The sequence below is a fragment of the Alligator mississippiensis genome, chromosome 2 (assembly GCF_030867095.1).
Source record: "Alligator mississippiensis isolate rAllMis1 chromosome 2, rAllMis1, whole genome shotgun sequence".
In the NCBI taxonomy this organism is placed as follows: Eukaryota; Metazoa; Chordata; order Crocodylia; family Alligatoridae; genus Alligator; species Alligator mississippiensis.
In genome coordinates, this window is record NC_081825.1 from 70,783,841 (window position 1) to 70,807,600 (window position 23,760).

A 23,760-nucleotide genomic window follows, 5' to 3' on the forward strand; every position below is an offset into this window, starting at 1 on the left:
GCAACCATTAATAAACAAGCATATCAGCTGGGGAGTGAACAGTACCTAGACGTGTCCTTCATTTGCAAACAATATTATCCAGCTCCTGTATGCTTTGATCTAATGTGTTTGTGTTTCTCTCAGGTGTTCTCAGAAATGTCCAGAGTTCCTTCTCTGAACATGAAGATATCCAGAAACTGAGATTAAAATCACTGGACTATCATCAAAATATTCATACCTCAGCAAGTAGGAAATGGCTGGACAGTGATATGTGAACTACTGTAACATTGCCAAAAACGGAAGGATAGAACTCTGTATGATCCATGAACACTAGGGCAGTGTCCTTTGATACCAGAGAGGGTAAAGCAAGTGAGTGATTGATTCATCCTGCTTCTGAATGCATAAACCACAGTCTCACATTATTATTACAAATAAGGGGTCCCTGGAGTTTAAAAAGGTTGAGAAGCACTGACCTAGATAAAAAAAAAGGCATCATATCATACCTTTAAAGCAGGAGCGACCAACCTGAGGTACATATGTCACAAGTGGCATGGCAGGCTCTGTATATGGCACATGGCAGGCTGGGGAGGGGTCAGGAAACTGAAAACAGCAGCATATCAGGCAGGAGAAGAGGATCAGAGTTGCACTTGGGGAAGGGGCAGAGCTTGATTTTGGCATGCCTCCCAAAAGGATTGGCTTCACTGCCTTAAAGGTCCCACTGCTGCATGGACTCCTGCACAAGAAGAAGTCTGCATGCAAGTGTCAAGATGCTTTGGGAGCATGTGCGCTGTGGGGGGATGTGTGTTTCAGGACATATGAGAGATGTCAGAGTGGGATGTGACTATGAGGAACATAAGATTGTGTATGTGCCAATGTAGTGTCTTTGGGCATGTCTGGGTGGTGTTTCCATATGTGCCATGGGAATATGTATGTGAGAGAGAGGTGGTTATCTGTGTGCCCTGAGAATGTGACAATGTATGAGGGAACAGGGGGCACACATGTTGGTATGTGTTGATATCCTCGTATGCACCACAGGAATGTGTGTGGCTGTTTCTGCAGGTTCCTTTTGTGTGCACAAGGCAGGAAAGCATGCATGTGCCTATGTGCTGGCTCTGTGTGCCATGGGAGAACATCAGTGTCTTGGTGATGCCTTCATGTGCGCCAGGCTCAGAAGAGTGCCTGCCTGTGCCTGCACACTGTGCACTCCGTGCTTGGCAGAGGGCACCCAGCAACCTCCTTGCTAAAACCTGCTGCACACCCATTCTGGGGGTGGGGGAAATGCAGGGTGGGGGCGTGGGGCTGAGTGCACAGCAGAGCACGGGGCAGTGTTTGCTCAATAACGCATGAGAGCACAAGTGAGCTCTGTATTAAGAAGACTGCTGGACGTGAACTGGAGGCCTCCTCTGAGGCAGAGTCAAGGGGATGGCTCGCCCAGGCTCTGGCAAGGAGCTTTGTTCCTCATGCCTGTGGAGAGAACCTTTGATTTCATGGGGCTGATTATGTTTATCCTTGCCTACTCAAGGATGAAGCCCAAGAAACAAGAGGCTGTCCTTTTCAGAGGCTCCACAATGGGTCATCTTCAGCACAAACCACTGGGAGCTTTCCCTAGGCTTTGGTGGGGGCTTTCTTGGAAACCAGAGCTATACAACTCATTTAAAGAGAGAGCGTGGGGAAAGAGGGGGTATGAAGCCAGGCACTGGGGACAAGGGGAAAATGCCTTGAATTCACAGTCTTGTCCTGATCAATCCCCTCCTCTGCCTGAGCCAAGGTTATGCAGCTCCCGGGAAGCCAGGCTGGCTCGAGGTTTTGGGGTTTGTGGCTTTGGGGGAGAGGTTTCAGACACAGAGAGACTCAGAGAGGGAGAAGAGGTGGGGGTGGGGAGAGACTTTTATCCTAGAGTCATTGTCAAGCCAGAGCAGGGTTTATCTTTTACAGTGAAATGAAATAAAATCCAAGACCAGCAACATGTGAGGTACAAAGACTGTCATGGGCCAATGCAAGTTTGCAAAATTATATGTAAATGACCCCAGGTTTGACCATGGCGGCCTGGTGCTAATCCCAGAGAGAAAATCTATTTAGCAGGGGAGAAAAGGGGGGAGGCTAATTTGGTTAAGGGATCAAAATGTTGAATATATTAATGTTATATTTCCAGGAAAATACTATATCTTGAAATGCTTTAATGCAAGAGGGGATTCAGGGCAGGTTAATGCTCACAGAACAAATAATAATAAATAAGTAGTGTAAGACTTGCTTCCTAATCTGCTGGTGAAACTGAATGTAGGATGTGTATTTTCATAAGAAACACCAGGCATCCTTCTGGTGCTGAATACACTAGGATTCTGCCAGATTGCCTTGTGAGAGATGCATTTAGATATAGCTACTCGTCCCTCTGCCCTCGCTTGGATTTAAGGTCTCAGCTGTCTCTCGAGGAAATAGCGATTTCCCCTCCTCGCAGTCCCCGGGTACGTGACCTCGGCCGTGTGGAGGCAAAGGAGCCAGCTTCTCTGTGTTGACAGTCTAAGCGGAAGACCCCGCTCTACTTTCTAGGCATTGTCATGAAGATCTTTTTGTGTGTGTCTGCGAATAAAGGAGCTGCTGGTTTACAAATTGCGGGGCAGCCCATCCCATGACCTCGGCAAACAAGCCGGGAGAGGTCTCCCTGCAGCCTGCGCTTGGCTGGCCGTCCCAGGGCAGAGCGGCAGGGCGACCGCCTGCCTCCCCGGGCAGCCCGCGGCTCTGCGCTCCGAGACAGCTTAGCTCTGCGGCGTTGCTGCCCGGAGACCGTCCGCGTCCAGAGGCCGCTCGGGCCCTCGAGGGGCGCTCGTCTCCCGGCCCCGCCGGCCCGCGGCTCGCACAGGAGCGGGAGCAGGAACGAGGCGCGAGCTGCGTGAAGCCCCGGCTCCGGGACGCCGCCGCCCTCCTCCCCCGACTGCAGAGCCCCGGCCCCGGGCCGGAGGGGACGCGGCCGAGGCGGGGGAGCAGCAGCGCCCCCCGCCTGCGCGAGTTGTGCGCCGAGCTCGGCGGGGCCCCCCGGCTCGGCCCTCCGGGAGCCGTCGGAGCGGCGCGGGGAGGAGGGCCGCCCCGCCCCGCCCCGCCCCGCCCCGGCCGCACGAGGGGCCCCTGGGCGGCTCTGCGCCCGTGTGCGGCGCTGCCCCCCGGCGCCGGGTGCTCGCCCGTGGTGCGCGCAAGGAAGCCGAGTCAGGCGGGTGCAGGACGCGGTTTATTGCGAGCTATAGCCCGGGCGGGGACTGGCCCGGGGGCAGCGCGAAGGTGCTGGGGTGGGAGTGGCCGAGCAGGTTGAGGTAGTGGCGGTCCAGGCCCTGCACGGGCGACAGGAAGGCGCCGCGCTGCTGGCCGGGGCTGGGCAGGGGCACGGCGGCGCCGGGGAGGTAGGGGCCGCGCGCCGGGCCGTGCCAGGGGAAGGGCGCGCCCGAGCCGGGCGGGAAGGGCTCGTGGGCCGGGCAGTCGGGCGCCGGGTGCAGCTGGCACGAGAAGTCCGGGTCGGGCAGCGGGGCGAAGCGGGGCTCGGGCCCGAAGCGCGCCTTGGACTGAAGGAAGGCGAGGATCCGCGCGTACTTGGTGTCTTTGGTCTCCATGCGCTCCACCGTGGTGAGGTAGTGCACCAGGTTCTTCATGCACTCGTGATAGCCGTAGTGGAAGTAGTTGGCGAACTCGGCCAGCAGCTCTGCGGGGAGGGAGCGGGCCGCGTGAGTGCCGTGCCCCGGGGCAGCGGGGCCGGGCCCGGCGGGGGCGCTACCTACCCTTCTCTCTGCCGCGGGGGAAGTCGGCGGAGTGCAAGGCCCGCAGGTACTGCACCGTCATCTCCAGGATCTCCGCCTTCTCCAGCTTCCCCGAGCTCTGCACACCCGCGGGGGAGGACACACACACACACACGCGGTCCGTGGGGAGCCGAGGCAGCCCCGCCTCGCCCAGCCCAGGCCGGGCCGGGCCGGGCCGGGCAGTGAGGCTCAGGGCGCTGCCCTGGGATCCCCCTCGCCGGGGCGGCCCGGGGAGCCCGCGCCACCCACCGCCTACCTGCTTTGCCAGGGCCATTGGCACCGTCTTGCCCAGCTCGTTGAGGCAGCGGTTGATCCGATCCCTCCTCCTCTTCTCGATCACTTTGTGAGACACCGGGGTCCTCTGCGGGGCACAAGCGTGTGCATTCACCTGAGCCCCGGGCGCACGGAGCCCTTCCCCTCACGGGGCCCCTGCACCCAGGGCCCCACTCCCACGCTTCTTGCTCGGCACCTAAGGGCCTTCTGCTCCCGGGAGCGAGGTCGCGTGGCCCCGCGTGGCCTCGCTCCCAGCGCCCAGTGCAGGAGCCCCGGTGCGCAAGGGCCGGCCGCGGCTCCAACTCACTTTCCGCTCCTTCAGCTTGGAGGCCATGCTGCGGGGGGGATGGGGGGGAGGCCTGGCAGGGCAGAGGAGCCCGAGGTCCCTCCTCGAGGGTCCCAGGTGGACTGCAGCCCCCTAACCTCCACGGGGCTGCTTATAAAGCGATCGTGTCTTGGGGGGGACCGTGGGCATTCAGGGCCTGCCTGCTTCCCCGGGATTAGGGCGAGCAGCGTTTGGGGAATGTATGCATTAAAGATCAGTTTTAAAGGAGTCAGAAAAAAAATGTTGTGTGTGTTTTTTTTTCCCCGCAGTCAAGGGGGCGAGCAGGGGGCAGCTCAGCTTTGTTGCTCCACGTGGCCCTTCAAAGGACACGTGATCGCCCCCAGAAGCCCATTTGCATGGCAACAGCCCGGGCCGGGGCAAGGCGAGAGGAGCGGAGCGCAGTGGCGCGCTGGCAGGCTGTGAACACAAGCTCCTTCTGTAAGTCCCGGGCGCCTGGTCTCTCACACGATCGCCTGTTTACAAATCCCAGGCAGTCCCCCCCGGCCCCCCCTTCTCCTTGTCCAAGCGCTGACTGCATTTTAAAGCCTGTCCAGAGTCATTAAAGTAATTAAGTAAGCCCTTAATAGGCTGTTCCGCCCAGTTCAAGGGAGAGCCCTTGGAGACGGAGTGGCCCCGTTTGTTCTCAGGCTTTTCTCACACGACTTGGTGACACGTCCATCTTTATGAGAGATGGCAGCGAGGCTTTTTGTTTACCCCGCTTTATGTGGCGGGGACACCCCGGCAGGTGTGGGGACCGGGGGCTGGCACACGACCCCCCCCCCCCCCCGTCCTCTCCTCCCCTCCGCGGGCCCGGGGAGGCTCCCGCCAAGCCTTTGGCACACGACGGCCCTTTTTGTGTGGTGTGTGTCTGGGGGTTGTCGATTCAGCCCCTTCCTCCCCCCCTTTGGAGAGGCTCAATTTGTAGCCTATTATCCTATAGGAAAATGTCCCATTGAAAAGTATGAATAGTTTCATTGGGCCTAAATTTTAATAATGCGGGTCAAAGAAAAGAGGGGCAAATAAAGAGAGGATCGCAGCTGGTCTTAGAGTGCATTATGCGGTGTCACCTGCAAGAGGGGTCGCCTACAGACCCCCTATTCATTTGCCTAATTTTGGTCAATTTAACAAACTTCAGGAGAAATTATTGTGGCATTGTTAGGGAGGGTAAAGCTTTCTGATCGAATTAACAGCATGTTTTGATCCGGTAAATGTCATTAAAAAGAAAGAAACAATCGCGTTTAAAGGGCTCTGAGTTAAACGCGCCAAGTGGAGACGCCAGAGCGCAAAAAGCTCACAAAGGAAGCAAGTAACTGCCACAGGGAACTTTTGTACGCGCACATTGCTGAAGTTTTTACACAAAAAGGCATTATTTCATACTTGAATACGTCTAATCCAACAATTGTCTATTTTCTGCAAACATATTTTCACAGCATTGTTAACTTTTTTATGGGCTCTGTTCTGGCAGCCGCGGCCCTCGCCTCGAGAGCGCAGAGGACCGCTTTCTCTCTTCTCTTTCTGAGGCAGCGGCGTTTGTCCCCGGGGGGCGGGGAGGGGGGGGGCCGGGGACGTTGATCGCTCTCTCTTTAAAGGGTTTCACAGGGAAATATCGAAAACACACAAACACCAGCGCGAGGAAATCGCTGAAAAGGAAGGCGCCCCCCCGCCCCCTCTCCACGGCCTCGGCGTGCGTTTCCATGGCTCTTGCAAGGCGCCTCGTCACCTCCCTCGTTTCTGCGTGGGGAAGCCCCCCCCTCCAGTGAAAAGGACCCCCTTTTCCACGTTTGCTAACTCCGCAGGAAATCCCACTTGGGCTGCGGCTCTGCCCAGCGGGAGCAAAGGAAACCATCGCTGGCACCGAGGGGACGTGGGCTCGGGGAGCATCTTCCTGCTCCAGCGCCCGATCCGGCCCAGCCGCGACGTGGTGCCCTCCAGCCGGGCCCTTGGCAAGCCCAGCCCACGTGGGGTCTTCGGGAGCTCGTCCACGGCGACCCTTCCCGTGCTCGTCCCTGTGCCGTGGCCGCCCGTCGGCCCGTGGCCTCGCGTCGCGGGACGGCGAGAGCGGGACCCCGAGCCCCCTCGGGTGTCCAGCAGGGCCGGGCCGCCCGGCTCCTCGTTCCCCCCGCACGTGGCTGCGGCCAGCTCCGCGCCCGGCGCCGGTGCCCCCGCCCGGCCCGTGCCCCGCACCCCGCACCCCGCCGGCCAGAGCCGCGCCCGCGCCGGGCTGGCAGCGGCGGGCCCCGCGCCGCTTGCACACGGGTTTCCTCCCCGAGCCTCGGAGGCTTCAGTACATTCAGGCTCGTACAAAGGGATTAAACAGTAACTGTTATCATCCAAATTAACTAAACTGTGAATAGCCCATGTGAGGGCTCCCCCCGCCCCCCCTCCAGCAGGGCGGGAGTTGATCCTCTTACTGCCTGTGTTAACCGCCAGCTGCAGGCACCTGCGAGGCCACTTTTTACCCAGCTCGGCTTGTTTATTTTGTTCCGTGCTGCTGCGGGCTCGGGGCGGTTGTCCCCGGCCGGCCGGGCTGCGGGCCGCGGGCGGCCGGCCGGAGACAGCGGGTGCCAGGGCAGGGCAGGGCTGAGCCGCTGGACAGCTCCGAGTGGCAGCGCCCGCCGCGCCGCCCTTCGCTGCCGCTGCTTCGTCCCGGCACCGCGGGCGGAGCGGAGCGGAGCGGAGCGGAGCGGCACCTCGGGGCCCCGCGGGGCTGGCGGGGGCTCGCTCTGCTGAAGCTCCCCCTGGACTTTCTCTCCGTGCACAGACCCGTGCTCCCTCCTCTCCCCGATGGGGCTGCTGCACCGCGGGGCTCCCTGGCTCCGTGCCCCCGCTCTGGCAGCCTTTTGGGCCCCGCTCCCTGCCCAGCGCAGCCCTGGTGCAGCCACGCGGGGCCGGGCTGCGGGTTTCGGCGCGGAGCCCAGAGGCTCCCCCTTCTCCTCGCTCCCCCGCGCCAGGGGCGCGCCCGCCCCTCAGAAATGCCCACGCACGCAGGTGCGCCCGGGCACCCGCCCCAAGCCCCTCGCATGCACAGCACCCCGGGCACCACTGCCCCCTCCACGGATATGTCCCCCGCCCGCGGGCCCGATCCTGCCCCGCTGGAAGCCCGTGGCCAAGCCCCAGGGTGGAGGGGGGGAGGAACCCGTCTCCGGGCGGCACCTACACAGGGGACGGGCCCCGGGGGCTTTGGTGGGGGAGCCGGGCCGGGGGAGCGAAAAGCTCCTGTCCGCACGCCACGGATCTGGTTTGGTCGGGAAGCAGCTGAGCGAGTCCCGCGCGCGGGGCTTCCCCCGGCTCCGGCGCCCCGGCCCCGCGGCGCGGCATGCGGGCGGGAGCAGCGCGGGCAGGCCTCCAGCCGGCCCCCCGCCCGGCGCACCCGCCGCCGCCCCCCGCAGCGCCCGCCGCCCTGCATTCACTCCACTTCCTAAGCAGCGGAGTGCCCTGACTGCTCGTGTAAAGCTCTGGCAGACACAACTCTTGGGCTAGAGCCGATGTCTTTTATCATCAGACCAACTAAATAACAGCAAAGCAATTTTCTTTTCTTTGCAAGGGTCCAAACACCCTTGGTCAAGCAGAGGAGAACTCGAAGTTTGTAAAAGTTCTCCCAGGTAGAAAGGTAATTTGCTTCCAGGTGATTTGTTTCAAGGTCATTTGCATCATGACAGATCCTCACAGGAGGTATGAGGCTTCATACCATCTGTGAGCTGACTGCCCAGAGGAGTTTTCCATTTATTGACTCCTCCGTGAAATCCTATGACATATGAACTTTCGTTTCTACCCAGGAGAACTTTTACAGTCTTTTCTCCAATGCCTGATGAAGAGTGTTTGTGCCCGAAAGCTTGCAAGTAAAGACATTTTTTTTTGCAAAAATCTTGTTGGTCTAATAAAAGATATAATCTTTACCACAAGCCCTGATTGCCCAGGTAGAAAAGAAACTTCATCTAGCACAGGGGATGGTGGGGCTCCCCTAGGTTTCAAAGTCCATTTGTGAAAGGGCTGCTCTGTGACTACGCAGATTAGGCAGAGACAAGGCTCCACCAGGCTTCTTCCCTAAAGGTGTCATGTGTTAGGCAGGGAGTTGAATTTTGCTGCTTTCCTGTTTAGCAATGAAGTTTCCATTTCCAAATGGCTAATTACTATATCTTCCATGTTTCAGGGATATAGGTTGAACTCTTGGGCTAGAGGTGATATTTGTTATTACACCAACAAAATAGTAGCAAAAAATGTTTTTCTTTGCAAGTTTTCCGGTCCAAACACCCTTTGATGAAATTTTTTTCCTAATATTTAGTTGGTCTAATAGAAGATATCACCTCAAGAGTTTTGTCTGCCTCTGCTTTTTAGACCAACAGTGCTACAACCTATATCCCTGAAACACGTAATGCTGTAGCTTTTAGGGCCCCCTGCTGCAGCCCAGTGGTTGTCTACCTCTCCAGGCTGAAGGCAGCCCTCAGAAGGTGCCAGCCCAGAGCTGTTGCTTGTTTTCTCAATAAGGTCAAATAATAAAGCAAGTTTCTGCTTGCCAAGAGCTCAGTCAGATCACATCAGGGCTGAGGGGAGGGGGGGGGACGGTTGTCACACTTGGATACCTATTTGAAACATTTGGGTTTATCTTGTGTATTACCTCTGTGAAACACCCAACAGTGTTAGCCCTATGTGGCACCCCGCAGCACCCTTGAAAGGATCTCAAGGCACCCCAGGGTGCCTCAACACTGTTTGAGAATCGCTGCAGTAGCCTCTTGAAGTCCTCCCTGCCACTTGCATCAGCCAGTGGGGCCTGGGTTTGGCCTCCTGTGGTTAGATTTGTGCTTATCAAACCCAATCTATTGCAATGACAAAGACCTAAAGGGAATGCATTGCCCTGTGATGCAGGTGATTGGCATACGGTGCCTAATCCCATGCTCACTGCTATTAAGGAATAAGAGGATGCAGTGGAGACAAAACATTTAAGCTAGAGGGTGTATCTGTATTATTTGACAGAGCTCCCTCTGGATTTGGTAGGAAGTGGTGGTGACTTGAAACTCATATATTAAAGTTACATCCATTTTACCCCTCAGCACAAATTTGCACTGAAATATAGAAGTTTTACCCAAGAAAATCCAAAGTACTATAGGATGTGCTGTTGCTAATACCTTCTTTGGTCTCCTTCTCCTGAAGTAAATACTAACCCAGTGCCCCAATCAGCTTGAAGAAGAGTAATAATATTGTTTGGGTGAGATGTAAGGCAGAGATCCTAATCTTGCATACTCATCAAATGTTCCCTGAAGTGGTTTTTTTTTTTTGTTGCAAAGATGGGGTTGCTAATAATCATACTCCTCCTGCAAAAATAACATCTGCAGGGTTAGTCAGATACAGTATTTTTTTCACTGTCTACCATTTCCTGGTAAGCAATGCTGATGATCCCTGAGTGCTTTTCTATAGCTGTCATGTTGCACCCCAGAAGTAGCTGCATTTCAAAGGTGGGTGCAGCTTTCATTGAGGTTTTCACATATTGCTTTGTGAAGTTGTTTAAGTGGCTTTGGGATGAAAGAGGCTCTGTAAAACATAAGAGCTGAGTCTGGTTCATTACTGCAATATTCCAGTTTTAGGCAAGTGCAACCCTAATGAAAACCTGCAGTGGTAATGTTATGGTGAATCAAGGCTGGAGTTTTACTGCCTACAAAACTGGATTACCTTATACATTTCATTAAGAAGCTTAAAAGCACAAGGAATGCTGGTTTTTTCCTATTGTTGGAGACTCTGAATCAGACAATTATTTTATTAATGAAGACTGGTAGTAACTCCCTCTCTTCCTACAAATGTTACTAAAAGCAGCCACCATACCATTACTCAATGGATGGTTGTGGTGTGGCAGCTGAAGTGGAAGATAAAAAAAAGAGCAGTTGAAATAAGTCCCATTTTATCTGTGGACTTTATGAAAGTTTCATTGGGTGAGCACAATACCTCAGGAGGTGTACAAAGGAAAATGTCTCAGCTGGACTGCCTTGGCTGCCCCTTCTGCTTGAACACAGAGGTGAACATTCCCTGTGATCTCATTCTTTCTGCACTGAACTCTGAGCACCTTCTCTGTATTATGAGTCCTTTCCAGAGGTGTCCTTTTATTCAGCAATCTATGTAATGATACTATAAGATGTGACAGGATACCCTCTACAATAGAAACACAGAAAACAGAGCTGGCAGTTGGCACCTTCAGAAGTCACAGACTGAAAATGTCTTCATAACACGTTGTGGAGTCATTCTCCCAGATGCTCTTGTCATTATTAAAGATATATTTTTCAGATAGACATAAATCTCACCTCTGACATCATTAAATACATTTCCTGGGTAATGATTTCAAAAGTGTGTCATAGTTATAGATGCATAAACATATAGCAAAAGATCCACAGCCAGTGAACATTACATTTAAATAGGTAAGCTGATTTATAACCACTGATCCACACGTTTATCTGACCAGTGCTTCCATATACAGGAAGTAAAGCTGAGACAAGATACTCTGTGTGTTTGTACAGGATGCGCCCCAACAAGCTATAAAAGGACATTTTAAAATAGCACTAGCTACAATTTTTATGTAGGACAGTGGGTGAATTATGGGGATGCAGTGTGCTACAACTTCCCTCCAAAATAAAGGTTAAAAGTCTCCTATACAAACATTTTCACCAAATTAATTTTGCTTTCTGTCTATATGCCTCCACTCCACAAGGAAAACGAACCAGAAAGATCAGTGACCTTTTATTATGTTTTTAGACTGCTGGGGCTGGTTGTCAGAATAGTCAATGTAAGTAATGTTTACTTTTATTTAATGGGCTTTAATGATATTTTTAAAAATAGAACAAGCATAGCATTAGTCACCTTAATCAATTGGGTACGGTGCAACCTGTCTGCTGCAGGTAAGTCTCCCTTCCTATGCCCAAACTTTCGGCAAACCCTGCTAGTGAGGATGAAGGTGGAATGGGAAGAGAGGGGAGGTGGTTGCGCTGGTGGGAAGAGGATGCCAAGAGCTGGGGAGGAGAGGAAGAGGAAATCTCACCTGCTTTGAGAACTCAAGAAGTCCTCTGCAGTTACTGTGGTGTGGTCTGTCCACCCAGAGCTCCAGGATGTAACCACTCCTGAGGCATTGGTAGCATCTCTTGTAGAAATTCCGTTTTAAGCATCTACATAATTTTGAATCATGCAGTCTGTAATAGTTAGTCTCCTTTCACAGATTGCAGCACAGTAATCTGGGTGTTGATGCTACAGATGCTACAGTCTGAATGCTGTCTGACTGAGGAGGCAAAGTGCCTGTAATATCGTGGAACACTTTCTGGATTAAAAGTTAAAAACAGGGTAATGCTGGAATCAGCTCAGGGCCAAGTCCCACAGCATGCTCCAAGGCATGTCCAGTGTCAGCATCAGGTGTGTCTGCTGGCATGCTGGGAGAAGTTGATTCTGCTGCTTTTTTCAGCAGCAAGACACTCACTGCTATTGGAGCTGTTGTATTGCCTTTGTGGTTACGTAGCTCTTCTCTATATCTGTATTCAAAAGAATGTCCTGTTATGTTAGCTGAGGGATGCACTGGAAAGACAGATAGATATATAGGTAGATAAAGCATTACTGTGTGATGTAGTGTGATACCATCTTCAGGGCACCATCTTCTGCAATGCTACCAGCGTGCTGAATATGTACTCTTTCATCTCCCTGTTACTTAGGTAGATACAGGCAGGGTTTAATCCTAAGCGTGTAAACCCCCCCCCAAAACAAACAAACAAACAACACAAAAACAACAAAAACAACAAAAATTAAAATAGAAGAGAGCTCCATTATATTGTGAAAGTGTCCTGGGGGGGAAAAATATATATATATATATATATATATATATATATATATATAAGCAAGAAAGCTGGCAAAACTCTGCTATTCATTCTTTTTTAAATAAAGAACTAAATTGATTTTGAATGTATATATTGATAATGTTCAACCTGAGACCAAAACTTTAGCACTGGTTATGGAAAAGTAAAGAATCTGCCTTCATATATGATTTATTTTATTCAGACTGGTATTCTTGTAAAATTTGTCTTTTAAAAACGGCATTAGTGCTCTTTTGGCTTTGGGGCCACAAGTGGATAAAAATATACAAATCACAGGTGAAAACTAAAGTCTTTACTCAGGTAAGCCATCAATGAAGTCTTCAGGTATTCAGGCCCAGTTTCCTCAAAGGCATTTGGGCATCTAACTTCCATTGATTTCAGTACAAATTAGACTCCCAATTAGGACTTAGTCACTCAAACACTTTTGAGGCTTTGGCCTCCAGGTGGTTGATGTGGTATAAATTAATTCCTTTACAGAAAGACTTCAGTGGGAATTTTCAGTAGGAGATTGTGGACGCCAGAATTTTCCTCAAAAACTGAAAAAAATTATCTAAAATAACACCTATTGGCCATGATTTCTTATTGTTTCACATCTACTCAAGGCTGAGTATATCCAGTGGGGCACCTTTTTCTGTCTTCTTTTTATATGAAGGGAACTAATGAGAACAATGTTTATTCCCTCTAACTGTTCACTATTCTGAGTCCCTGGGCTGCACAAATAAAACATTGCAATATCACAAAACTATTGTGGTCATGGACCAAGATCGTACTGCGCTAGGCGCTACACAAACATGGAACCAAAAAGCACTCTTGCTTCTAGAAGTTTCATTAATAATTTTAATGTTTCTTGTACTTCATGCATCTGAACCTGTCAGGGTAAGAGATTCTGCATCTCTCTCTCACTGAAGAAATACCATGAAAAATGTGGTATAATTATTTCCCCATGGCGTTCCCAGCTTCCTTTCTGTACACTCAGCATGGAACACCAACAATGGAAAGGCAGTGTTTAAGTGGATAGGTGAAGTTTTGCAGCAATTCCAAACCCGAGTGTTCCTAAACAAGGAGTCAAATCACCACCATGATGGAACTAGCTTAAAACATGAGATATATTTTTAAATGTTGGAATTTTTTTATTGCATTCTGGATTTTCAGCCATAAGGGTTCAGGTTTTCAAGCTTTCCCCCATAACAGTAGAGGCTAGAGTTATCTTGTTTATCATGAAAATTGAGACTCTTATATAATGCTATGGCTTCAGAAGCTGGGGCTTTTAGTAAAAGTGAAATACAAAATTCTGTAAGACTCACAAGATCTGGCAATCTGGGGTACATATGTCTAGGTTATAACAGTGTGCTAACATCTTCCACCTCATTCATGGCTTGGCCTCTGGGCTTGCTGATTGAAGCAAGCCATGCGTGAGCATCCTTTTAGCTCTGAAAACTTTCTTGCCTCTGCTTCTACTATCTGACAAAAGACAATTCAATCTCATGTGGTGCTTATGCCTGGTTCCTCCTGTCCTTTCATACCTGAAGCTGTCTATGAGTGATTCCTTTCCCTTTTCTCTTTAGCAGGGAAGGCTCCAGCATCAAAATAGGGGAAATTCAGGAAAAAGGAAATGGAGTAGAATGGTTAGAACTGTAAATAATTTACTCTCTCCAATTTAGAGGATTGGGAGATTATTTTTGACTAGCAGTTCTAGGTCTTGGCACTTACAGCCTCTTTTCATCTCCCAACTCTTTTCTTTGTCATTGGCATTTTACCATTGGCTCCCTCCACTCTGTCCCAAGCTGCTACTTGTACCTGCTAGAAAAGCAGCAGAGTGGAGAAGAGGAGTAGGATACAGAAAAGGTAGGAGTAAAAATTGCTACAGGATGGGTTTTCTTTTGGGGCTGAATGATGGAGAAAGGGCTAAGGTTTTAACTCCCAGGCAATTACAGCAAGATATTGACCCTGTCATTAAACACTAGATACTCCACCTATCCTCATGTTGTGCTTCACTCTGCTAGCTCTGCCTTTTGTGTCACAAGCCCCAGAGCAGATGGTGGGTGGCTGATGAAGGACCCATGGCAGTGTGAGGCACAAATGGCTCTAGCTTGTGTCAAGGGCCAAGCCAGCCCCAGAACAGACGAAACACACACTACCTCTCTTCAACCCCAGCACCAGGACAGGGAGGAATTTAGTCCAGGGTTTCTTTTTAGTGTAGACATTGTTCCATGAATTATCTTGTATTATTAATGTGGGAATATATGCTGCTGGTGCATCTTATCATTGCTCAGTTTATGGAATGGTTTTATTTTCCAGTCAGTTTGATTAAAATTATGAGTGGACTTTACCAAGGGAGAAGATTTCTCAACCTCATTCTGAACCAACTTGTGACCGGGGCATGTAGGTGTAACTTGCATACCACCATGGCCTTGTATCTGAAAATCTCCTATTTTGCCCTTCTGAATAGGGAGAGACTGCGATACATGTTTCAGAGCTCTACTAAATCAAGGACTTGTCTGGGTACCTGCATTGTTCAAACAGAACTTTTAGGAGGTGAAGTCAATGGAAGCTCCTGCTGACTGTTCTGGTATCATCAGCCTAAGCTTTTTTCAGCTGGAAGTTGCTTTCTGATACCTCTGTATACCCGATGCCAGCACTATGGTGTGCCTTGTACAGCCATTTAGACCTATGCAAACAGATGTAAAATAATAGCAGATCGGAACAGCAGAATGGCATGGCCACTTTCTCCAGCTATAAATGGTAGCACATGATGCAGGGGATTTAAGAATTGGATTCTCAGCTTTGGATTGTTTTAAGGACCAACTAAAGTGCTTAATTCAGGCACGGCTATTTGTCCCTACATAAAAATCAGTATTGCCTGTATTTTTCCTCCTCAGAAGCTCAAAAAATCCTACTTAATATGCAAAGATATTAACATTTGGCAGAAAATGATAAAAAGGGAACCCTTTTTCTTGTGTCAGGGATATCAAAGATACAGTTCATGGGCTGGATCTGGCCCATGGAACCCTATCATCTGGTCCACAGTATTGCCTGTGGGTCATGAATCAGTGCACTGCGTGCAACACATGCTGGCCCTAGACCCATCTACCACATGCAGTGTGTGGAGCCCATTTGATGCAGGGTGCACATGGTGCAGGGGCTGAAGCCAGTGTGTGCTGCATACAGCACATTAGGCCAGTTTGGGGCACCCTGCTCACTGGATCCAGGACTGGTCTAGATCAGGTTCAGAGACCAGCACTGCATGCTGGAGCCAGCTAATAGGGCTGGTCCAGGGCAGGTGCCACATGCCAACTTGCAATCCAGACAGGCCCCTTTGGACATGTGCAGTCTGTACCCCAGACTGACCCCATGTGCTGAGTGACTTTTATACCCATGTCTTATACAGTATTTTTCAGTATTTGCACCTTTACTGGAAAATGTGATTCACTTTCTTCTTTGTCTCTGCATCTGCGTAATTTTAAGGTGTACTTATCTTATTTGTAAACTGTAAAAGATATTTTTCCCCTAAATAAAAGAAAAAATATAAATTGGTGAGTGTGTGCTCATGTCATGGTACATTACATTGCATTACATCATTAATATATAGAGAAATCTGATGAAGACCAGCAGTTATTGGTCTTGTTAAAAATCCTCCCATTAAAATATTGAAAAATTATATTTACATATTATTGTGATATACAAATCTATGTGAAACACTGAAATAATGAGGATTTCATTGAGAATCAAGGTTTGTGAGGGGAGGTAATGTATTGTAGGGGAGAGAGGAAAGGCAAGCTTTCCTTCATGTGACCTATATAGTTTCATAGTAGTTTCACAGTAGCTAGGGTCAGGAGGGACCTGAACAGATCATCTAGCCTGACCCCCGCCTGATCAGGCCTGAGAAAGAAGCAATCCCAATTCAAGCTAAGTGCAAGTTAGAACAGATAAGCATTAGAGTATTTCACTGTCTGATGTGACATCCTTGACTTTGCCATGGAGCTTATGGTGCACTTTTGTCAGACAGTTTAGGTGGATTAGGAGTTGGCTACTGCCCTCTAGTGATCTTTGTCATTGTCATCAGAAAAGACAGTCTTCTAGTAAATAGGGGAATCATCTGTTAAGTCCAGAGATGGCTGAGGCAGGCCAATTCGAGAATTTCATATTCAAGTACTGATAAAATACTTTAAAATGATGTTCTAATAATTTTTATCTTCTTTTTTTTTTTATATTGATACAGATTAGCTGCATATGTGACCAGGCATATAAAATACTGTGCTATATTCTCAGCTGCTGTAGTAAATCAGTGTGGCTCCAGATTCTCCCTTGTCTTAATGTCTCTCTAATGATCACATTCATATCCAAACATATCCATAAATTCATAGGCTCACCTGTTGGAGATTTTGCCCTTTCCAAAAGCTCACAGAGCAGCACACATTATTTGAATAAATTCTCTTGACAGACTTAGCTCCAGAATAATCTCAGCACTTCCCTGTTATAAAGCAAAACAATACTATAGTCCATACAAAAATTAAATAAATATTTGGAGCTGATATATTCTAGTTGTGGGAGCCCACTACTGAGAAACTGAAGAACACTAGGTTCTACTCCATGCCTCAGTTTATTAAATTGAACCCAAGACCCTCCTCTTTCCTATTCTTTTCTCTTGCCACTGAACAGTAGTACCTCCAGAGAATTAAAAAAATAGGGAGTCTGATTAGAATCTCACATTCTTTAGGCTAAATTCTGATCCAAGTTACTCTTAGGTGAATGGAATTTTGCTCTTTGACTTGGGGTGAGTCTTTTGGATGTATATCATTACAAGTCAGCTCAGCTGGGAAGCTAAGTGTAGTGTAGAGGTTGGTATAAGTCTTTTGGTTGTGTTGTGTGAGAGGGGCAGTGAAAGCCCCTCTATGGGGTCCCAGACCCCCACCCCATGCACCCCGGTACTTACCACAGGGATCCTGAAAAGCAGCAGCTGGGAGGAATTGCGGGTATTGGCCCCGTGATTCCGGAGCTGCCCACAGCTTCGGATCGGTGAGGGGCAAGGGTGGAGCCTCCGGAAACCACGGGCTACTCAAATAGCAGATGGGAAAACAGCTGGCCTGCGGCGAACGGCAGGAGAAAGGGACACCAACCTGGAGATGCCGGTGGGGAAAGAAGAGGACACCGACCCAGAAATGCTGGCAGAGGAAGAAGAGGACGCTGACCCAGAGACGCCAGCAGCAAGGAGGAAGATTGCCCAGCTGAAGGCAAGAGAGGGGGAGCCAAGGGCCCTGACACAGCAGGCAGGAAGCTCTAACCAGGGGAGATGGGCATCTCCCAGAGACGACACCGCAGCCTCTTCAGGGAACTGAGGTACAGTGGCGGGAGGCACCGGCAGGGAGCAGTCACCCCACATGGTGGGCGTGGCGGGGAGGCACGAGCAACCCAGTGTGGAAACCATGAATTCTTCTAAGCCGGGGAAGACTGGGAGCAACTCCAGGTCAGCTGGGGGCCTGTGCTGGCCAAACTGAGGAGCTGGACCAGGGTGGGACATGGGACAGCAGCCCGCCCCCATAGTCACCCGGGGTGCAGGGACAAGTGGGTCCCTCATCCGTTCCTTCAAATTTCTTTATTTCTTTGGACTATAAAAGGGGTACAGGGAGATGAGATCCCAGGGGGGCCTTTTGGTGGAGATCTGGGTATTGATTTCTGTTGAGTTCACCGGAAGCCCTAGCTAGCCCGAGACAGGGCAGGCTTATATGCCCTAGCCAGCCTGAAATCAAGGAACCGGCTATGGTGAAGGGCTAACTGACTGGGAAGGCCTGGCCTGCTCTGAGGTGGGCGAGCCGAGCAAAGAGGAAAAATTGTCCAAGGGGACGCCTGCAGAGTGAAGTATCCATCCACGCTGTGGATGTGGTAAGGGTGGGGTAAAGAGGAGGTCTGGAGCCCCACGGAGCAAGAACAGGGATTGAGGCATCTTCATCCTTGGGGGGGGCCACCTGAAGGGAACTGCCTCCCCAACAAGAACATCGAAGTCATGGCAGGCAAGTAAGGGCAGCACCCATACCACCCAGGTGGCATCTGAGCTCAAACCTCACCCTGACGTTGCTTGGGGGCAAGGCGCCCAGCAAGAGAAGGCCAAAGACTTACAACACCTTCCAGCAACACGTTGCCATAGTTAAAATTTACAAACACAGTAAAAAAATGTATTACTAAGAAACCCTTCATTGTAAAATGTAGTTCTTATGAACTGTTGTGCTGGTGGTGATCAATAAACATCAGTTACCATGAGTTAGAGGTGGCCATCTTGTGCTCCAGATACTAGGCCTGCAGTCAGAAGATCCTCAAAGCAACAAGTATATTGAACTAATTAAGCAATTATAATAGCAGTAAAAGGAAGGAACAGGCACCCTTATCTTTGTCATGGAAACCAAAGGCCTGTTATCTTGACTTTGTTACAACTTTAGTGACTTTGCCTATACCTTCCACAGAATCACACTGTGGGCACGTTTACACAAGTGCATTTACTGCACGGTAACCAAAATTACTGCACAGTATGGGCACATGTCTACACGTGCATGCCCATACTGCACAGTAAATATGGTGATTTATGCCAATTTAAGCATAAATTTGATACCTGTAGCACATAGGTGTCAAATTTACACCCAATTAGCTACTGCGCAGTAATGCATGCATAAACACCTTACTGCTCATTAACACTGTGTATGTGGAATGACTTGGGACTAACTGCCATCAGAAAAGCCAATGGCACTTTATCGTGCATCAGCAGATGCATGACAAATAGGTCCAGGGAGGTGATACTTCCCCTCTATAGGGCGTTGGTCAGACCGCAGTTGGAGTACTGCGTGCAATTCTGGGCGCCACACTTCAAGAAGGATGCGGATAACCTGGAGAGGGTACAGCAAAGGGCAACTCGTATGGTCAAGGGCCTGCAGACCAAGCCCTACGAGGGGAGACTAGAGAAACTGGACCTTTTCAGCCTCCGCAAGAGAAGGTTGAGAGGCGACCTTGTGGCTGCCTATAAGTTCATCACGGGGGCACAGAAGGGAATTGGTGAGGATTTATTCACCAAGGCGCCCCCGGGGGTTACAAGAAACAATGGCCACAAGCTAGTAGAGAGCAGATTTAGACTGGACATAAGGAAGAACTTCTTCACAGTTCGAGTGGCCAAGGTCTGGAACGGGCTCCCAAGGGAGGTGGTGCTCTCCCCTACCCTGGGGGTCTTCAAGAGGAGGTTAGACGAGTATCTAGCTGGGGTCATCTAGACCCAGCACTCTTTCCTGCTTATGCAGGGGGTCGGACTCGATGATCTATTGAGGTCCCTTCCGACCCTAACATCTATGAATCTATGAATCAAATCAGTCCACATGCAGCATTAATGCTCTTCAATGCCTGCATGTTTACATGCTGGTCTATTCCCATTTACTGCTCAGTAATTTATTGCACAGTAAATTTAAGCCACGTGTAAACATGTCCTGTTCAGGGAAGTGGGTCCTTTGCATGCATTAACAATATTTGCCTGCCTAGCTCCTCCTGGCATTTGTTTTCAGATAAATAAAACTTGCTTATCATTGTCTTTATGACGGATCAATTTTGATTTAATCATTTCTTTTTCAGAAAGAACTCTTATTTTAAAGCAAAGATTACTAGTTCTTGGTATTTGCAGGATGATTTAGGAAAACATGTCACCAGTGATTGGTAAACTAAGGCTTTGTCCAAAACTCCTGCAAAGACCCAAAACTTAAGCAATAACTAATTTGATAAACTAAGATGTAACAATAAGTTCCTAATATATCAGAAAGTACAGTGCAGTAGGCCACAGGTGTTGCTTAAAAAAATTAAGTAGCCAAAAATATACAAGCTGTTCCAGGATAAGTTGGTAGTAAGAGCAAAGTTAGGAATGTAACAAACATGCAAGCAATGATGGATGAAAACTGATTAGGTGTTTAAAAGATGAATGCTAAAAATCAGAATTATTTATTCTGATTAACTAATAAACATATAATTAGAAAAATCTGAGAACTGGATGTATATTAACGTGGAATTTGATTATTCAAGGAAAAATATAGAACAAAATCTGGTTAATTTTTCACTTCAAGAGGACTGGTAATAATGGATATCTATCCAGAAGTGGTTAATTATCAGCTTTTCATTAGATGTATTTTGCATGCTATATTGAGACAGTACAGTAAAGGATGATTTTGTCATTTATAATTAAGAACAAATATAAGACAAAAATATACTATGAAATTCCAAATACAAACTGGCTACACTCTGGCTTGCTGTATGAGAATTATAAGATGACATAGATAATTGTTTAATGTAAAGTTTCTAATTATGAATATTCAGAATGTTTATTATATAACAAATAAACAATAATAACAAAGAAAATAATCAAAGATATTTGTTTGACCTGTATCTGTACTCATTGCCAAAATAGAAGATGATTGTGAAAAACAGAACAGTACATTGTCTGTCTTGCTGAGCCAAGAAAAGCTCAAAACTATCCAATACTTTTCAAGTTTCAGCTGCCTTGAGAATAGGGTGGCCATTGGTTCTGTTTTATTCTGGACTGTCCTGTTTTTAAGCCTTTTGTCCCCTGTCCCTTTCTAAATGAGGAATGGACTGCAAAAAGTATCAATTATTTGTCCTTGTGATTCTATTGGCTGTGCATAGAGGTTGGGTGGTGCACAGCCAGGAGGAGCAGGGTTCTGAGCCAGCCAGAGAGGGAGAAAAAGAGGGGGTGGCCTTTTTGTGGTGGTCCTGCCTCTTGCTGCTGATTGGCTGAGATGGCCGTGGTGGTGATCTCCATCCCCACCCAGAGGATGTCCTGTATTCTGGGAATGTTTTAGTGGACACCCTACTTGAGAAGTGAGACGAAGGAGACCTTTTCATCTAATTATCAGGAACAAATTTAATTGATACTTATTATGCATGCACCTCTGGAAATTACTAATATTCTTTAACAATGAATTAGCCAAAGTGCTTTGTATACAAAGCAATAGCTCTCTGGTAGAGATTCAGAGCACTGATTAATAAGACCATAGAACATAGTTACTTAGCAATTAACCAGATTTCACTGTATATATAAAAGATGTGTGGTTTTGAAAGACTTTGGATCTCCATACCCGTACATGCCAAAGCTGCTCCTGCCTGGCTTTTCCAGGTTGCATGGGGTCTGGGCTCAGCTGGGAATAGCAACTGTGGCAGCAGCGATGAGTGGTGGGTGGGTTCCACCATGCTGTCTGGTCCTCTAGGATCTACCACAGGAAAAGGACCCCCCCCCCCAATCACCTTGCAGCTATCCCCATGAGCTGCCTGCGCTGGTGGGAAGGGGGAAGAGGCTGGGAGCAGGAGGTGCAGTTACTTCTGCATTATGAGTGACTGCTCCCATACCCCCTTTTGCCAAATCCTGGATTCATCCATGGTTTTTAGCCATAGACAATGTATATAAACCGAGATGCCAATTATTCTAAATTTTGGGGGACAGAACCACATTTCAGTGTAATGCTCCTTCTCCTGAAATGATCTTGAAGGGTTCTCAGAATAGCTCCCTTAAATCATCCATCTCTTCAACTCCTGCTCAAGAGTTAAGAAAGTTAGACTCTTGTCCAAACAGATCCAACTTGCCCACCCGGTAGTTTGTTATATAGCAACATATGAATCCTCCCAACCCAGTAGAAAAGAGTACCAGGCAAAACGTATCAGGTGCAGCATTGTAAGATTCCTCCTGCTTAGCTGGTAGGATCACAAGTAGTAAATACGATGGAATGCAAAATAAAATGAGGCTAAGTAGGTAATCAACATGTGGGTCAGGATTAAAGAAAAGATTATTTTGTCTCCCTGTTAGAAGCAGGGTCCTATACAACATGCTTGTATTTAAATACTATACTTACTGGTTTGCCTTAAACTGTCTCACTTGCTCTGTCCAGACTGGACTTCAGTGCTTAAATGTTCATTGATATAGAGACTTCCAATTTAAAAGGAAGGTAACATTTTGGCCACAAAAAAAGGAAGAAGGACCTGCTCAACTGGCTAGCTGTGTTGTTTTTGTTTTTCTTATGGGGGCCTAGCCTTACCTCCTCTGTAAGAGAGGGTGTGGGCTTGGAGGAGATGTTAGTAGAGTCTGAGGGGAATCTTCCTTAGGGGTGAGATGGGGCAATGTGGGTTTGGGGAGGGAGTTGGGGGTGGTGAAAAGAGAGAGATGTCTTGTATCTGAATGTGAGTGGGAGGCCTGATTGGGATTGGTGGGAGGGTTTGGGCATGGAGGCAGTAGCTGAATACATGGGCTAGTTGGAGTTCTTAGGTTTTGGGGTGGTATTTATTTGAGGACTTCTGTCTGTGGGTTGTTTGCTTATTGTAAGCCACTCTGAGCCATTCGGAGAGTGAAAATTTCAAAAGCTGGCCTGTACCGACCAACTGAATAACAGTCAGTGTCCATTCACAGACATGCAAAGGTCAAGGGGAGTTTGTTCAGGGTTTCCATTCATACACAAGCAATTCAGCAGATGTCACATGTCAGCAGCGAGAAAGAAAATATTATATTTTATATTGACTTTCCTGGTGCTTGTGGTTTGTTCCAAGTAGTTGACAAACTGGGACCTCCTCTGTTTGTATAGCCTATTGCAGCACCGTGGAAGTCAGTGGGAGTCTTGCCATTGACTTTTACAAGCAGAGGATCAAACCTTATATAAGCATGCACAGTTATTAAACAATGTTTCAGTGAACTCTAAGAAGATAATTTATTATTATATTTTTACATTACCTCTAATGAGATTTAAACTGCCATTTATCTGCCATACATAGAAATTCTGAATACTCTGAGATCTTCTAACTGATGGCTGTGATCCAACAAACTGCTTAAATTCAACCACATACTTAAATTCAATTGTACTACTCATATGCTTATACATGAATGCATGCTTAAGGCTTTTTCTGAACTTGGGTTCATCAGGCATCAGGTGACAAGCCAGAAAAGCAGTTACCATGTTGTGATTTAAGAAATACCAATTAAGAGACTATGGAGGAATTTTCAGAGGGGCTCCCAGATCTATTCAAATTCTAATTCTCTTAGGATCCCTTGGAAAGCCCATCTCTTACCTTTACTGAGGCACATTATGAATGAAACCATCAGGTTACATTGGTTTTATTTTGCATCAATGGCTAATTCCTTTTGACTTCAATAGGGCCAGATGTCAGTTACAGCTATCTCCTTAGCCTTTTTTTATGTGAATTAGAAATTGCTAGGTGTGATCTGAAAGGATACTACAAATGATGACTGGATGGATGTCCTATATAATCCTTAAATTCCTCTTTCAACTCTGCTCTCCCCTCAACTCTGATAGCCAGTTTAGGACACATTATTTCATTCAATAGGCTCCTGTGTTGGCCCCCAGGAGCTTTTCCAGTTGGCCTCTTTCTTATATGGCTTTCTTTTCAGGTGGTGATTCCTTGGGTGGATGTCTTTGATTATACAGGAAATGGCAAATGAACAGTTGGCACTTGGTTCACCTAAATGACTATTGAGTGAGTGATGTTAGGGTTAGGGTTTGTACCAAGCCTAAAACCTGCAAGAGCTACTGGA

General features: G+C 48.4%; 1 protein-coding gene across 1 annotated transcript; it reads right to left on the bottom strand.

Annotated features, from left to right (window-relative positions):
* Positions 1–3,186: 3,186 nt before the first annotated feature.
* On the bottom strand, positions 3,187–4,781 carry HELT (helt bHLH transcription factor). Its single transcript, XM_006276058.3, has 4 exons — positions 4,339–4,781; positions 4,015–4,119; positions 3,741–3,837; positions 3,187–3,664 (listed from the first exon to the last, which is right to left on the bottom strand). The coding sequence occupies exons 1-4, from the start codon at positions 4,363–4,365 to the stop codon at positions 3,210–3,212; spliced, it is 684 nt and encodes a 227-aa protein (XP_006276120.1). The 5' UTR covers positions 4,366–4,781; the 3' UTR covers positions 3,187–3,209.
* Positions 4,782–23,760: the final 18,979 nt, after the last annotated feature.